A 16532-nucleotide genomic window follows, 5' to 3' on the forward strand; every position below is an offset into this window, starting at 1 on the left:
TGTAAGGCTTTGGGACTAGAATATTTTTTGTAAATATTAACATTCAATAACTTCGGAGAAATAAAATGTTCATGAGTGACATTGGTGGTATGGTGGTCACAAGCTCATTCCATGTGGTTTGGTAATCTTCATGTCCTAGGTTTGAATTCCCTTTACTGCTCTATTTCTTGTATTGGACAGTTGTGTGCTTTTTGGCTTGAGCATGAGTGCTACCGACTTCTGTGGACTATACTTGGCCTCCGGTGGGGCTCTATTTACTGGATTAGTGCTTGTGCTAGTAGTGCACAAGGCTAATGCTTGTATAGGTCGCATTCGATAAAAAGTCCAAACATTGTGTAGCAGGCGACCTAAGTTACTGCATTCCCTCTTTTTTCTGAAAAAAAAAAAAAAAAAAAAAAAAAAAAAGAAAGAGAGAAGAAGACAGTGCGTCAGATTCCAAGAGATTGCTGCTTTTATGAATAAAAAATACTTATCAGATGTGACAACAGATATTTTCACTCTTAATAGTAATGAATCTTCATTACTTTTTCTTCCCCAAAAAACAAAACAAATCTTCGTTACTTTTTCTTTTTCTTTTTCTTTTCTTTTCTTTTTTTTTTTTTTTTTTTTTGCAATTTGGTAATGCCATTTGAACTGAACTGATAAGTCCGGATCAACGACACGTACGGGGAGCACTTTCCCCCCACACTTCCTGACCACAAACATCAGTGGGGCCCACAGTAAAAAACACTTTTTGAAAAAAATAAACAAAAGTTTTTTTTTCACCAGTGGGACCCACTGCTGTTTGTGGTTAGGAAGCCTCTATGCTCCCCCGACGGGGAGAAGATCCGGATTCCTTCACTTAGGTATCTCAAGATTACCCACGGTAGAATCCTAATTTTAATTTAAACACGGAACTGCCCCACACAAAAGTAAATATTTCATCTCTTTGTAAATTTAAGTTTAAAAGTGGGTTCACATTGTTAGGGTTTAATTTTTTATTTTTTTTTTTCAAGGGTAATTTCATGGTTCGTCACATACGAGATTGTACAAGCTTGTTGTGTTTCGAATTGTAGATGTAAAGTTGTCAATGCAAGGTTGGTAGGGCGGTAAGATCTATACTTCTTAGTGGAGAGACCATAGGATGGACCCTTGTGGACAACAAAGCTCCCCCTTGAGGATGTAATCGACTCCGCGCAAGTTGGCCAAGATGAACCTCAGATACCAAAAAAAAAAAAAAATTATGGATGTAAAGTTGCAAAAGATTTGGGAGAAAGCTTAACCTATGCATGTTTACAAAAGAATTTGATCTTATGCCAAACTCTACCTATATTGTAACAGGTCGAGTATAGAATTTGAACAAGTTAGAAATACATTTAAAATTTGAATTGAAAATTTGAAAAAATTCAAATTGCATTTTACAACGGTTAGGTTTATTAACTAATGTTTCCTTCCATCTTCTTCCCCTCTTAAAAGTGTATTCTAAAATCAATGGGGGTTGGTTCAAGTGGTAAGTAGCTTGGTCCGCTTAAGCAAGGTTTCGGTATCGAAATCTTGTGGATGCAAAAAATCCCCGTTGGGAGACTCGGATTCACATCCTCTGTAATTCCTTTCCCTGCAATTCCCTACAATTCCCTTCTAGGATTGTGCCATGTAGCATTTAAGTAAACCAACGGTTACCTAATTCAAACTAAATTTGAATTGTAATTAAACCCACCCATAAATTTGAATTTTATTTAAACTCTAGTTTGTTGGGTGACCGTTGGATTACTTAAATGCCACATGGCACAATCCTATGAGGGAATTGTAGGGAATTGCAGGGAAAGGAATTGCAGAGGATGTGGATCCGGGGTTGACAAAAAAAAAAGTGCATTCTAAATATAAATGTGCCCAATGAGTTTGCCCACAAAAAAAATATCCAATACATTTTTTGGGGGTAAAATTGTCCTTTTAATTTAGTAATGTGGCAATTGATATTTATTGTGATTTGGTAACGTATTCAAAGAAATCTTACTAAATGTAAACTATCTTATTAGGCACTAAGGAGCTAGTGCTGCAGTGCATATGATTTTGTATTTTATCTCAAAATGATTTTTAATTAAAAAAAAAATGAACTATATTTCAGACCAAGAATTAGCTGCTTAACATGGTATCCATTAAAAAGTCATCCCCATCCCTATCTCTTAAAATAATGGGATAACATGAATGTTCAGGTTGAGATCGAAATTTTGACCGCAATTTCGATCTGATTGTCGGCTTGATGTAAATACAGAGTTAGTAGAGTGGTAAGATCTATACTTCTCAGTGGAGAGGTCATGGGTCTACCATTGCGAAACGACAAAGCTCACCCCGAGAATATAATCGAGGCATGCACAAGCTGGCCAGATGAATCTTAGATACCAAAAAAAGAAAATTCCAAAAATATCCATAGTACAAGGTAAACTCTAAGAATGTAGAGAACAATGTTGGACCAATTTCAAGATCTCAATCATCTTAGAATTTGTGTAACTCAAAGTTAGCGTTTTCTTCTAGTTTAGAATGAATTTTGGTTTATCAAAAATATAGGAGCTTGCGTGTAATCTCCTGATTCTTGTGGGATTTGTACTTGTTTTAAATAAAAATTATTTATAATAATTATAAATAAAAAAAATTAAAAAGGGAGATTCAGTTAAGCTAATGAAGGCAGCGATAGCGACGGCTAGGATTCCTTCCCTGTGATCTCAACTCTCAAGTGTCTTTTCGTATCCGTCACGCGTGTGTATTACGAGACAGAGCATCTATGAGGGTTAACCCCTTGGAAATTCCATTATAGTACATAAGAATAGATTAGAATTGTTACAAAAGTAGAAGGGTATGTTTGTCATATTGTAGTAATTTAACTTCTGAACTCTAATAAGTCTTAGTCGCCGGACGAATTGGTACTTGGAACTTGGAAGTTGGAAGAGAGAGCGGTAAAATATTTCTAAAATTAGAAATTCCATGGAAGAGTAGAGTCCAAGGCAGCTTTGGCCCTTTTAGATTACTTCTCACCTCTGCTGTGTGTGAAGTCGAAAAACCCGCTTTAACTGCCAAATGAGATTGAGAGAGAATAGGTGTTTTGGGGGGTTTTCAACAGGACTGTCGGAGGAGCTCAGAAAGAGAGTTCTCTTTGTGGGTTTTTCAAATTCTCTGGTGAGGAATTTCTTTTTCTTTTTCTTTTTCTTCTTCTTCTTTTTTTATTTGAACTGGAGAAGGGAATTGGGTTTGGGTTGGTTTTTGATTTTGTTGTGGTGAATCTGTTTGTTGGATGGGATTTAGTTGCAAGAAGGAAGAGGTTGGCCATGCGGAAGTCATTCAAGGATTCCCTTAAATCACTTGAAGCAGATATTCAGTATGCGAATACTCTGTAAATTCCTCTTCTCAATCCTTCTGTTAAGCTTTTTTTTTCTTCTTCTTCGTCCCTATAGCATTCTTGTTCAAGAAATTCTGAAAGTCTAATTGTCACCCTTCACACACATTCACGCACAAAAAGAAAAGCCTTTTCTCTGTTAAATTGGAAATTTGTGAAAGATTAATTTCCTTTCTTTTCCCCTTTTCTGTTTAAAGTTTTGCTTGACCTTTTAATTATTGGTAATTGTTCGGTCCCTCTGCATGTTCTGCTCTGGGTTCGCCCTTTTATGTTCAATTCTGTGATGGGCTTCACTTTTGTAATGCCTTCTGTTCCTAAATTTTCCTTCTTGTTGTGGATAGTTTATTGTGGGAAGTTACTAAATAAAATTTGGAAACTATGGATAACAGATAAGATTTGTTATTAGTTTGTAATTTGATTTCCTCTTTGAGTTCCTCCTCCTTCCATGTTATCAGTGTGTAATTTGTTTTTTGGTTTCGCTTTGTTACAGGGCTTCGGATTATCCCAGGGAATATGATGGAGGATGCTTTCAGATGAGATTGTCTTATAGCCCTGCTGCGCATTTGTTTCTTTTTCTGGTTCGGTGGGCTGATTGTCACCTTGCTGGTGCCCTTGGATTGCTTAGAATACTTATTTACAAGGTAATTGTTGATGAAATATTCATGAATTTGATGTTAGTTCTTGTGTATATCAACATGTTTGAGCCTACTTTCCCTTGTTTGGCATTGTGTTTGATTCCTTTGGAACCTGCTTTTGATGTTTATGGTCATCTGCTGCAGGCTTATGCTGATGGCAAAAGCACCATGTATATTGAAGAAAGGAAAGCCACCTTTAAAGAATTTTATGGTGTGTTGAATTTAAATGTTGATTCTAACTTCTTGTTCATTTAGTTCAATGTTTTTCTTTTTTTGAAAATTTAAAGCAATTGTTTCTTTTGGATATCTTTTATTGTTTGGAAAAAGAAAAAACCATTTTGCTTTAAATGTTACCAGCTCATTTTCATCATTTGAAGTTGGCTTTGTTCATTGACAGCCGTAATATTCCCCTCTTTACTGCAACTTCAAAGAGGAATCACAGATGTGGATGATCAGAAACAAAAAGATCTCTGTTCCACGAGATACAGGAAAAGGGATGAGATGGACAAAGGTAAAATGTCAGAGATTGATGTAGAGAGGGAGGAGGAGTGTGGGATTTGCATGGAGATAAGCAGTAAAGTTGTCTTGCCCAATTGCAGCCACGCTTTGTGCATGAAGTGCTTTCGGGATTGGTAGGCAACTTCTTTGCTTGTTTCATTTTGCTGTTGAAGAGCATCAGCCATATTCATCTCTACTTCCTTTTACTAAGACAATAATAATTTCATATTCTTATGTTGACCCTTGAGTTGAAGTTTGGTTCTAATCTTAGTTTACTATGTTGGGTTTTTTCCTTTTTTTTTTTTTTTGGTCATTGAGGGTCTTATTTGGGGAACGTGTGAGAATGAACAGATCTTCTCCACCTACTTCAATTGGAGACTGAGTATATGTTGTCATGCCACAAAGGGCACTTATGTGGTGGATTTATTCTTCCTCTTGATGGTGCCAAGTGTATCAGATGTCAAGACTCCCCTACTACTTTCCTCTGGTTTAACATTTACAGAGTACCTGAACACTTTTGAGTTCAAAATGGTATGTATACCCAAGTCGATCATACCTTTGTTGCAGTGTTGCAGCAGCAAGTGCATATGTAGGTTGTCACTGCATCAATTGGGTCCGAGTTTTGCTGTAGGATGTCAATTGTTGTTTTGTGGGGGGAGGTAGAGGGGTTATTTGGAGGTTATACCTCTCAACATGGACCACAAATAGCCTTTTCTAGGCCAATCTTGAAGTTTTTCTGCTATAGATTTCTATCATACTGCTGCTGCTGAAACATAGTAATTGCTAATTTAAGTACTGAATGAATAGGATCTCATGAGCTGTTTCTTGGATTTTCCAGGCAAGCGCGGTCTAGATCGTGCCCTTTCTGTCGGGATAGCCTCAAGAGGGTGAACTCTTGGGACCTTTGGATCTATACTGAGAGTCATGAGGCTGCTGACATGTCTGCAATCTGCAGGGAAAACTTAAAGAGATTGATCATGTACATAGATAAACTGCCTACAGTAGTTCCGGATCCTGTCTTTGCCACACATGATGTGATCCTTGCCACACATGATTATCACATCGGTTGAGGGCTTTGGTTTTGGATGCTGGTAACACACTGTTGTACATAGAAGCCTGGTTATATAGAATTGTCTTCCTCTGGAAACTGTAAATGTTGGTTATTTTTCAGTCAGGCTTTATGGTCTAATTCCTTCTTTATTGGGTCATTGTAATTGGAATAGATTTTAATGAGTTCCAAAATACCTTGGATTGTTTGTGGTGGTGTAGAGAGCTAATGTGATGAGACTTGCCATGACCCTGAAAGCACAAAAGATTGAAAGGTGGGTGGATGGGTCAGGGACTTAGGGTGGGCATTACAGTTTGGATATTTCTTTCATTATATATTCTTTATCTATTGAAGAGAACTAGTTGCGTGACGCTAGAAGTAATTTTAATTGAAAAAGCTCCAATTACATTTTGGAAAATCTGGAGTGTTGAAGCACACTTTCTTTCTTGTTGTGGAAGTGTAGCAACAGCTATAAGCAATTCGTGTCCTGACATTGATTGATCTACAGTTTGGGAAATGGTCCAAAACTCCTTTGGAGCTACTGTATTTGAATTTAAGATCTTTATGTTTCTCATTTATTGCTCTAACAGCAACAGCAGGGTGGTTTTAGTCACAGTGTCGTTTTGGTTATCTTGGGTAGATTTTGGAGTTCACTCATCTAAATTCATTCATTTCTGGACATTTCAAGCGCCACCAATGCAATATTTTTCAGTGATTTGGTCGGACTGTTATTGTAGGAAACTAGAATCCAAATTGTAATTCATTATTTGATATCACATAAAGATGGAGATGAAACCAATGAAGCTGTTTCTCAACAGTTTTCAGCGATCGAAGAAGAGCCAAACATTTTAATCCCAATAGTTATCATAGTGGGTTGATTTGGGGAAGATCGGTGAATGTAGAATCTCTTCACCTACTTATTAATTTAAATTTTTTTTAGAAATTAAAATTAAATTAACTAACCCTAAGAGGAGGTCAAATTGATTTTTTTTTTTTCAATCTGAAGCTTGCTGGGGCCAATTTATCTTTACTTTGACTACATCGTTAGGGGGAATCATTATTATATATAATTTAAATATATGGTGGGGGTTTGCCCCTAGTTTAGGAGAATTTGAGCTCTTAACCTCATGTTATGTGGACCATCGAGAGTGGTGGTTTAGTGGTCCCAAGCTCACTCCCAAGTAGTTTGATAAATCTCATGTCTTAGGTTCAAATTGTTTCTACTCCTCTGTTTCTTGCATTAACAGTTGTGTGTTCTTTGGCCTGGGCATGGGCGCCACCGGCTTCTATAGACTATACTAGGCCTCTGGTGGGGCTCTACTAACGGGGGCAAGTGCTTACGCTGGTAGTGCACACTGCTAATGCTTGTATAAGTTGTATTCGATAAAAAATCCGAACATTGCATAGGGTGTTAAGTTACGGCTACTGCATCCCCTCTTTTTATTACAAAAAAAAAAAATCATGTAATGTAGAGGTGGTTTTTTTTTTGTCAATAAAGGAAACCCTTGATGTTCCGGTCAAATTAAAAGTTATTATAAATAAATCAACAAATAAGCAACACTAAATACGAGAGGAAAAAAACGGAAGAAAAAAAGAAAAACAAAGACCTAACACAATGACTGACAACCCCAAGATTGGAGGAGATATAAAATCGACTTTGCCATAGCGCATAAGATCAACAAATTCCTCTTGGGCAACATCTTCTCTCTCTCACACACACACACTGCTACAAATAAAACAATTCCGGCCTAAACAAAATCACGATATAAGTGGCCAAGTTCTCATAATTCCACATATGAATAAACTGATTATGTTGATGCACCTTAGGTACATACGTAGGGATCGATCGATCATCTTCATCAAAATGCTTCTCAAAATCCATTGTTGGAACTTGGAGCTTGGTTGAGATAGATAATACGTCATACATCACATAATGCTACAAAGACCCAGGTTTGTAGCGGTCGATGTAGCCATTGATCCTATATCCAACCCACGATTCGCCCATTCCATCATTTGCTGGAACTCGTTTCCGGCACCAGTAGAATCCTATTAATTAAACAGAAAGAGTGATCGATCACATATATATAACGCATGCATATATAAGCCTCAATGGGAGAAGACTCAGAAGAGAGAGAGAGAGAAGAAGCGTCGCACCTGTGGTTGCTGCGAGTGATGGTGGTGCAGTGGATGCTGCTGGTGGTGGTGGTGGTGGTAGTGATGGTGTGGCTGTAGCTGGTGGTAGTGATGCCGTGGCTGCTGCAGCTGCTGCAGCAGGTGGTGGTGGGTGGTAGTTCTATAATAAGGATTAGGCCAAACCTCCTCCCTTCTTTCAGTGACGTAGAAGAAGACCTTGAATTCATCAAAATCTAAAAAACCGTTTTGATCCATATCGAACACGAAGAACATGTAGGGATTAAAATAAGTGTACCCAATAATGTTGATCAGAAAATGTTGAAATTCTTCTATACTTATCCACCCATCTCCATTCGAATCCATTCTTCTAAACATGTCTACAGCATACTGCTTCAGCTCAATTGGACCACCTTCGTAAAAATCATTTGCAGCCATACGTATCACTTCCATCTCTCTCTCTCTCTCTGCGCGACTGGTTTCTCACTCTAGTCTTCGAGAGCCTCCAGCACAGAACTGATTTTAAACTCCGAACACTTGAAACAAAGAGAGAGAGAGAGAGAGAGAGAGAGAGAGAGAGAGAGAGAGAGAGAATTAAGTAAAGCTTCAACCTTGTATTCATGCACCTTGATGCCTTCGTTTTCATATTGAACAAATAGTAGCTGTTCTCTATTTTTTTATTTATGAGAATTATTCAACTTTCATTAAATTACAGTACTCTTGGAATGCCTTGTGTTGGTCCTAACTCCTAAGTATAAGAGGAGATAGAGTTCAGGACCACACGCTTCCTTCCTATGTTTTCTTGCAGACTTTACTTAAAAATTTAATTTGAGTTCTTTAATAAAAATTAGTTAATTAATTGCGTATATTTAATTGATGTGAAAGTTTGGATATTGCTTTTTACCAGAAAAAAGAAAGAAACGAAGGAAAATGCTTTGCATGTTCATGGAAGTATATATGGAACCTCTTTCCTGATAACTAATTAAAATTAAAATACTTTATCAAAAAAATAAAAATTATAATTACTTAAAATTAAATCAAACCACCCTCTAAATTTTTATTAAAGACGTGAGAATTCAATAATTCAAAAATTAAATTATAGAGACAAGATTATTCTAAGTCTAGATAGATTGGATTTTCTATTTACAAGAATAAATGATTGTATTTTTTTATATGCTTTCATCATACATTTATAAAATGCTAACGTCATCCTAAATGTATGATGAAAAAATGTAAGAAAAACCCAATACTCTACTGTCGTGATAAAATATCCCAACTCTCACCACCTAATCACCAATGATTGGAAACTTCACTGAACAACTAACAGTGGATATCCTTTAATGAGTCCGGATTGGCAATCCGTTAGGGGAGCACTTTTTGCTCCCCGGGCACTTTCTGGCCATAGAATATGAGGGGCCACAGGGTACTGTTTTAGGTCTCATCCCTCTTAAATTTTTAAAATTATTTTTACTTATGGGCTCCACTCAATTTTGTGGCTGAAAAATGTTCAGAAAGCATAAAGTGCTCCCTATCAGAGGAGATGATCCGGACTCCCCTTTAATGTTGTCAGTATCAAAGTTTCACACATCAGCGTATCCTACATCATCTTTACCTTCTAAGTTTGACCATTTAAATTACCTGTTTCGTAGGCAAAGCTCCATTGCATAAATTAAAGAATGAAAAAAGTAGAGTCGATCCAAACAATCAGATAAACACTACCCTTAATCTAAACCAGGCCTCCCACACAAGTTGTAGAATCTATATCTAGATCTGCTCGTATAGCATTCATCTGCCAGGATGTTGAAATCACACTTGTAATAGCTGATAATTAAAAAACACTTGTAGTAGCTGATAAATATTTAGTAATCGTTGTAGCTACATAGTAATTTTCTTTTTCTCTAGTAAAGACGAATTTTAATGGTTAGCAATAGTTTTATGCGTACAATTGAGCTTGGATCTTCTATCGATTAGGATAAATATATATGCTCTTTTCACATCTCTCTATCACATATTAAGACAAAAATCTACCTCTAAGTTATGCTATAAAGCCTATAATAAATTAGAGATGAAACCCTTAAGAAACCTCACATAGATTCACTCCTAATATATGATGAAGAGGTGAAGAGAGCACAGACCTCTACCGTGATGAGTAAGAGATTCGGATTCTTTACAATTATGCTTTTAAATTTCTTAAACATCAATTAATATTATTCAAAGTTTTAAACCCCTTTTTTACACCTTCCCCATCACCCCAAAAGAGGGGGATGTTTTAAACCCCTTATAATGGCACATAATGTATTTATATGTTGTTAATTCCTACTTTCCTTAGATTGGTTCAATCTGTACATCCAATAATCAAGCAAGGAGGCCACATAATTCAAAGAACCATGGAACAAATTGACTATAAATAATAACCAAAAAGCAACAAATTAATCACAATCACACCTCCACCCAAAGAAGGGAGCTTCTAAAATTTATTAATCTCAATTCATTCTGCTTGCATCCTTATGTAATCAGCATAAAAACGAGGGTTGTTCTCATCTAGATTGGCCGTGTATGCATATCCTCCATGGCTGGAGATGTCAAGCCCTGCAATTTCATCATCAGCAGATGTCCTCAGCAGCCTGAGCTTATGGAGACAATAAAAGAGGGGACCCATGGTCACACTAACCCAACCAACAATCACCAAAACTTCAATCACTTGTGAAACAAACAAACCCCACCCACCTCCCATTAACAGACCATATGGGCGAACCACACCACTCTCCCCAGAGTTATAAGCTTGAATCACAAATTCCTCTTTGGCAAACAGACCGGTAAATATAAGTCCCCAAGCTCCACAACCTCCATGCAACTGGGTTGCCTCCAATGGGTCATCAAACTTCAGTTTAAGGGCCAACATGTTGAGCCCAATCAAGACCAGGGCAGCAAAAGACCCACAAACAATTGCTGCCCATGGTTCAACCACCGAGCAACCGGATGTGATTGCGACGAACCCGCCTAACACCCCATTGCATACATCCAATGCATTCCAATGACCCACTAGCAACCGCCGGGCGAATAAGGTGACAATGCCGGCCATCGAACCGGCTAGCGTTGTCGTGACCGCAGTTCTCCCGACGCTGGTCCAATTCCCCTGATCGGTTGTGTTTGGATAGGAAACCAGTATCTTATCAAACGAACCGGGATTGAAGCCGAACCACCCAAACCACAGCAAGAATGTCCCCAGTACGACAAGAGTGGCATTGTGGCCACGCATTGGTACAGCATTACCAAACGCATCAAATCGTCCAACTCGGGGGCCTTCAATGAGTGCTCCCCACAAACCGGCCATTCCACCAACCAAATGAACCACACCACTTCCGGCAAAGTCAATTGCGCCTGAACTGAACAGTAACTCGCTCGAACTCGGGCTTAGCCAACCGGTGGATGACCAGACCCAGTGAGCGACAACTGGGTATACAAACCCAGTAAGGAAGAAGGAGAAAATAAGATAGGAAGTGAACTGGGTCCGTTCAGCTATGGAGCCACTGGTGATTCCGGCAACGGCAATCGCGAAAGCCCACTGGTAGAGGAAGAAGCTGTAGTCGTAGGTGTCGTTGGGGATATCTTTAAGGGCGAAGAAGCGAGAACCTATAAAAGGATTAGAATCGGAGCCAGTGCCGAAGGCGAAAGCGAAACCAAAGAGGTAGTAGGAGATGCTACCGACGACAGCATCAACAACGTTGGTGAGCATTATGTTCATGGTGTTCTTAGCTCTGACTGAACCAGCACAGAGCATGGCGAAACCAAGCTGCATTATGAAGACCAGGTAAGCAGAGAAGAGGAGGTAGATGGTATTGATCGACTCTGTCACGCTGTCTTCCCATGACACCGCCATGGTTGTCTCAGAGAGAGATTAACAAAGGAAAGAAGAACTCAGGAAAGCGGAGAATCCAATCGATCAGGAGCTAAAGCTAGAAAGAAGCTTAGCTGTATGGTCAGAGGAGAGAGAGAAAGGGTGACAGTAGGTACGTTGAGTGGTAGCTGGGCTGCCCCGTGACCTCTTGGTTAGTTATAGGATAACTTGATGGTCTGAATCAAAGTCGGCCTAGCCATCAACCCAGTTTTGCAAACCACTCCGGCTCAACCGAAATGGGCCGGAATCTGGTTCAACAAAGAAGACCTTCAAATGACAACAAAGTCACAACAACGAGGGAAAAGAAGGCCAAATGAGAAAATTTGTGGACCTCCTTCACTCAATAATGAAAGATATTCTGCAGAGTTTGTTTGTTAGTCTTGACCACATATAATATTTACCAAAAAAAAAAAAAAAAACCACATATAATCTATCAAATTACGTGGCATGCCAAGTGGATAAGAGGATAAGGGGAGAAGCTTACGACCGTCAGATGGATACCGTCATCCATCCAACGACCAAAAATCACTCTTGAGGATATACCAATCACCGTATCTATGATATAATATATGGTACCACCCGTCACCGGTGACCGAAACCTGACAACAACATCAACAAGAACTAAGCTCTCTCTCACTCACTCTCGCACAATCAGAACTAGAGCCATGGCCACTAGCACAGGTGCTGCTACATCATCGTTCATCGGAACTCGCCTTCTTGACGTTCAATCTAACTCGGGGAAATTCCAAGCCCGGTTCGGCTTCGGCAAGAAGGCGGCCCCAAAGAAGACCGTCACAAGACAGTCCATCCAGAGCCGGCCTCTTTGGTACCCAGGTGCCAAGGCTCCGGAATGGCTTGACGGGAGTTTAGTCGGGGATTATGGATTTGATCCCTTTGGTTTGGGCAAGCCAGCTGAGTACTTGCAGTTCGATTACGACTCGTTGGACCAGAACCTGGCCAAGAACTTGGCCGGTGACATCATCGGAACCCGTACCGAGAGCGCAGACTTGAGATCCACCGCCTTGCAGCCTTACGATGAAGTTTTTGGGTTGCAGAGGTTCAGGGAGTGTGAACTCATCCATGGAAGGTGGGCTATGTTGGCTACACTCGGAGCTCTCGCCGTTGAGTCGCTCACCGGTGTAACTTGGCAAGATGCTGGGAAGGTATGTAATCCTTCAGTCAGAGCTCTAGTATATATGGAATGTGTTATTTAATTAGGTCTTCTAACCTAGCTATATATCTCATCTCTTATTGGAGTTTCATCAAATACATGGTGGGTGGGATTCAATTAATAAATAAGCTGAATCGAGTGGTGATGCTTATGATGACTATATATATATGCAGGTAGAGTTGATAGAGGGGTCGTCATACCTTGGCCAGCCTCTTCCATTCTCGATGACAGCATTGATAGTGATTGAGGTTCTTGTAATTGGATACATTGAATTCCAAAGAAATGCAGAGCTTGACCCAGAGAAGAGGTTGTACCCTGGAGGCAAGTTCTTTGATCCTCTTGGTTTGGCGTCTGACCCTGAGAAAAAAGCTACACTTCAGCTGGCTGAGATCAAGCATGCTCGTCTCGCCATGATCGCCTTCCTTGGCTTTGCCGTCCAAGCTGCTGCAACTGGCAAAGGCCCACTCAACAACTGGGCTACTCATTTGAGTGACCCCCTTCACACAACAATCTTTGACACCTTCTCTTCTTAAGTTTCTCAATCTTCATCTTTCTCTATTGTATTTGTACCGTGTTTTTCCCTAGTGACATTTTAGCCAAGTCAAGTTGTTAGTTATGTTCCCATGATGTAAAAAGTATATAATATTTTATATTTGACACCAAGCTGAGGTGACATCATTTTTTTTTTGGATATGAGGTTCATCGGGCGAGCTTGCGTGCATCATGATTACATCCTCAAGCTCCAGCCGAATGGGTGCAAACCCAAGACCTCCCTTAGGGAGGTTGGGCCTTTAACCGCTTTACTAACCCATCATTGGCATCATTGGGTATTGTTCTGTCCAAAAGCCAATGCATCTCACGATCAAGTATCCTGACCTGCGCTCACAGAAGAGTTGGTGCGGACGAATTGACCTGAGGTAGGTCGGAGCTGCCTCCAACGATCAAATTAGTCAAGACACAACAATGAATGCCCCGAACGTGAGTAATCAAACTACAATAGTGTAGTGAAGTGAATTTATCGTACTTGCAAGGCTTCGAGTCTTGCTGACCTGGTAATCCTAGCTAGTGGATATGACTCCTTTCCTTTGAGAGAATATGCCTCACTAATTAGGCAAGTAGTCAGGTCAGCTTTACGTGAGTTGTCACTCTTGAGTCTCGCCAAGGAATTGTGTCATGCCCGGATGGGCGATTATTTCCTTAATAGTCTCTGGCTCAAGACCTAGTCAAACTGCCACCAGAGCTTGTTCCATCCGGGCCTCTTGGTTTTTTTTCCATCCTGGGCTCTTGTTTTTATATCATAGGCAAATCAATCGGGGTATCTCAACCACGATAAAACATTTTGGCAAAATTCGCCTGGTTCGGTGAGTAGCAAACTGAAACACTCACCAAGAAGCAAAATTACTCAATTTAGCCAAAAATCATTGGAAAATGGCGTAACTAGGATAATATCAACCATAATCATGTCGAACTTGAGAAATGTTGTGGGAGATGGCACAAGATACACTCATACACCATTAACTTTGTAGAAACCATTATAGAAAGATCAACCTCAAATTCCAAAAAATCAACCAAGAATCAAAAGGGGGAAAATCGATCTTATTTCACCCACTTGATTGTTCTGCTTCTTGCAATCGCACCCAACATTAAGAAAGTATTTGTTTGCCGTTGCACGAATATCAGTTTACTCTTTCAAGGCTAGGGCATCGAGTGCAGCTCGTCTCTATGTTGAGCTTGTTGGTGAGATCCAAATCCTTCCTCTGAAGTTTGAAGAAGAAGAAGATGAGTGCCATCAACAGTCTCTCACAATCGTTTTTCTTATCTGACAAATAAAAAGTATCTTTTGCAGTTTTGCCTTCCACCACCAAACTACCCAAGTGAAGAAGATGAAGATGAATTTTTGGCATTTTTCAAAAGGATGAGTGGATGACTATGAGATTATGTTTGGCATTCTGATAGAATCACGAAATTGGTAGGAAAAAAGAAAGAGTAAAAAATGACTAAACGTGAAAATGACTTGACTAGTTGACTATTAAGTGTTATTTTATCATTTTTAATACTTTGCACTGATATTACGACTCGTTGGACCATAACCTGGCCAAGAACTTCACCGGTGATGTCATCGGAACCCGAACGGAGAGCACGGACATGAGATCCACCGCCTTGCAGCCTTACTGTTAATTGTATAATCAATATAAAATCAATGAAGAATATGTAAGATCTAGAAGGAACAAGAGGAGATTACATGGTTTAGTCAGAGGCCTACGTCCACGGGAGAAAGGAGGCTACTGTTTTCATTAAGTTTTAGGGTTTTACAATGATCCACAATTTATAGGCTTATCTCCACCGTCTTACCCTCTCTACCTGGGTACGGGTTATGACCTGACCCAATATAATTTAACACTCCCCCTCAAGTTGGAGTATGAATATCATGAAAGCCCAACTTGCTAAGAAGAAAATGATATTGTTCTTGACTCAAAGTTTTAGTAAAAATATCTGCCACTTGATGCTTAGAAGGAACATAAACTATTTGAATTTGCCGAGCCTGAAGTTTTTCACGAATCACATGACAATCAATCTCAATATGCTTTGTTCGCTCATGGAAGACTGGATTTGCAGCGATGTGTATAGCCGCTTTATTGTCACAAAATAGATCCATAGGTTCCAGATGCAAAACTCCTAAATCCTTAAGTAAATAACGCAACCAAGTCAATTCACAAGTTGTCATGGCCATTGATCTGTATTCCGCTTCAGCAGAAGACCGGGAAACAATAGATTGCTTTTTATTCTTCCAAGAGATAAAACTTGATCCAATGAAAACACAATAGTCAGTAGTAGAACAACAAGAAGTGGCACAGCTTGGCCAATCGGAGTCACAATAGGCATTGATGTGTAGGTCACTAGCAGAAAATAACAAAATGCCTTTCCGTTGACAAGATTTTAAATAGCGTAAAATTCGAAATGCAGCATCTAAGTGAGGCTTTCTGGGTTTTTCCATAAATTGACTTAGAACTTGCACAACATAAACAATATTAGATCTAGTGACTGTGAGATAAATCAATCTTCCAGCAAGTCTTCTATATTTTGTTGGAGAAGGAATAAGTTCGCCATCTTCATTATTCAATTTTAAGTTTAGCTCCATAGGACAATTAATTATGTAGTCTTATACTTCCTGCCCATGTTCTGATTTCCAACAATTTTTGGTGTTTTAACCATTCTTCTTTTGCTTTTGAAAAAATGTGGGAACGTTTTGCTTGGTGGGTTTGATTTTCTCATTTTGTATCAATATTGTCATTGTGATCTTAGCTCAGATGATATTCCACTTATAATGCTTCACTCACTTTCGTGGTTTTTTTTCTTTCTTTCTGTCTTCTATGTTCTATAACATCAGCTACGGATATGTTGGAGTGCTTTCAGTTTAGATTGGTAGCTCTCTGAAAACTCCTAACGAGGTAGATTCTTGTTAAAACTTTTAATCGCTTCGTCTATCGGTCATGGGTAAATGTTTGAAGAGTTTTTGGTTTATGGTCTTTGATGATTAGCTCATGACTTTACTTGGCGACGAATCCTAAACCTTATTATAAGATTCATGACACGTGATCAATTTTAAAAAATATATATTATTTTTTTATATTTAAAAAATGCAAGAATATAAAAGAGAATTTACCATTTGGGAAACTTATCAATATCAATACGGTATAGTATTGGTAATTCGGTACAATACAAGTCAATACCGCATTTCAAACCGTCATACCGTACGGTACGGTATGAAAACAGTATTTTGAAAA

The 16532-nt window shown here is 39.0% G+C and overlaps 3 protein-coding genes across 4 annotated transcripts; 2 read left to right on the forward strand and 1 right to left on the reverse strand.

Annotated features, from left to right (window-relative positions):
* The first annotated feature begins 2931 nt into the window (after positions 1-2931).
* On the forward strand, positions 2932-6024 carry LOC149028220 (E3 ubiquitin-protein ligase AIRP2-like). Of its 2 annotated transcripts, XM_089147938.1 has the most exons (6): positions 2932-3150; positions 3277-3364; positions 3858-4008; positions 4147-4213; positions 4400-4634; positions 5339-6024. In XM_089147938.1, exons 2-6 carry the CDS (start codon positions 3300-3302, stop codon positions 5568-5570), a joined length of 750 nt encoding a protein of 249 aa, XP_089004064.1. In that variant the 5' UTR covers positions 2932-3150; positions 3277-3299; the 3' UTR covers positions 5571-6024. The 2 variants fall into 2 exon arrangements, with proteins under 2 accessions (XP_089004064.1, XP_089004072.1); XM_089147946.1 differs by lacking the exon at positions 3277-3364 and having other exon boundaries at positions 3069-3150.
* Positions 6025-9909: 3885 nt separating this feature from the next.
* On the reverse strand, positions 9910-11915 carry LOC149028221 (ammonium transporter 1 member 3-like). Its single transcript, XM_089169417.1, has one exon. It carries the CDS (start codon positions 11556-11558, stop codon positions 10167-10169), a length of 1392 nt encoding a protein of 463 aa, XP_089025543.1. The 5' UTR covers positions 11559-11915; the 3' UTR covers positions 9910-10166.
* A 238-nt stretch (positions 11916-12153) lies between these two features.
* LOC149028222 (chlorophyll a-b binding protein CP29.2, chloroplastic-like) lies at positions 12154-13432 on the forward strand. Its single transcript, XM_089169429.1, has 2 exons — positions 12154-12739; positions 12921-13432. The coding sequence occupies exons 1-2, from the start codon at positions 12242-12244 to the stop codon at positions 13278-13280; spliced, it is 858 nt and encodes a 285-aa protein (XP_089025555.1). The 5' UTR covers positions 12154-12241; the 3' UTR covers positions 13281-13432.
* The last annotated feature ends 3100 nt before the right edge of the window (positions 13433-16532 follow it).

This window comes from Hakea prostrata, chromosome 1 (genome assembly GCF_041222555.1).
Source record: "Hakea prostrata isolate BN-2017 chromosome 1, UWA_Hpros_2, whole genome shotgun sequence".
Lineage (NCBI taxonomy): Eukaryota > Viridiplantae > Streptophyta > Magnoliopsida > Proteales > Proteaceae > Hakea > Hakea prostrata.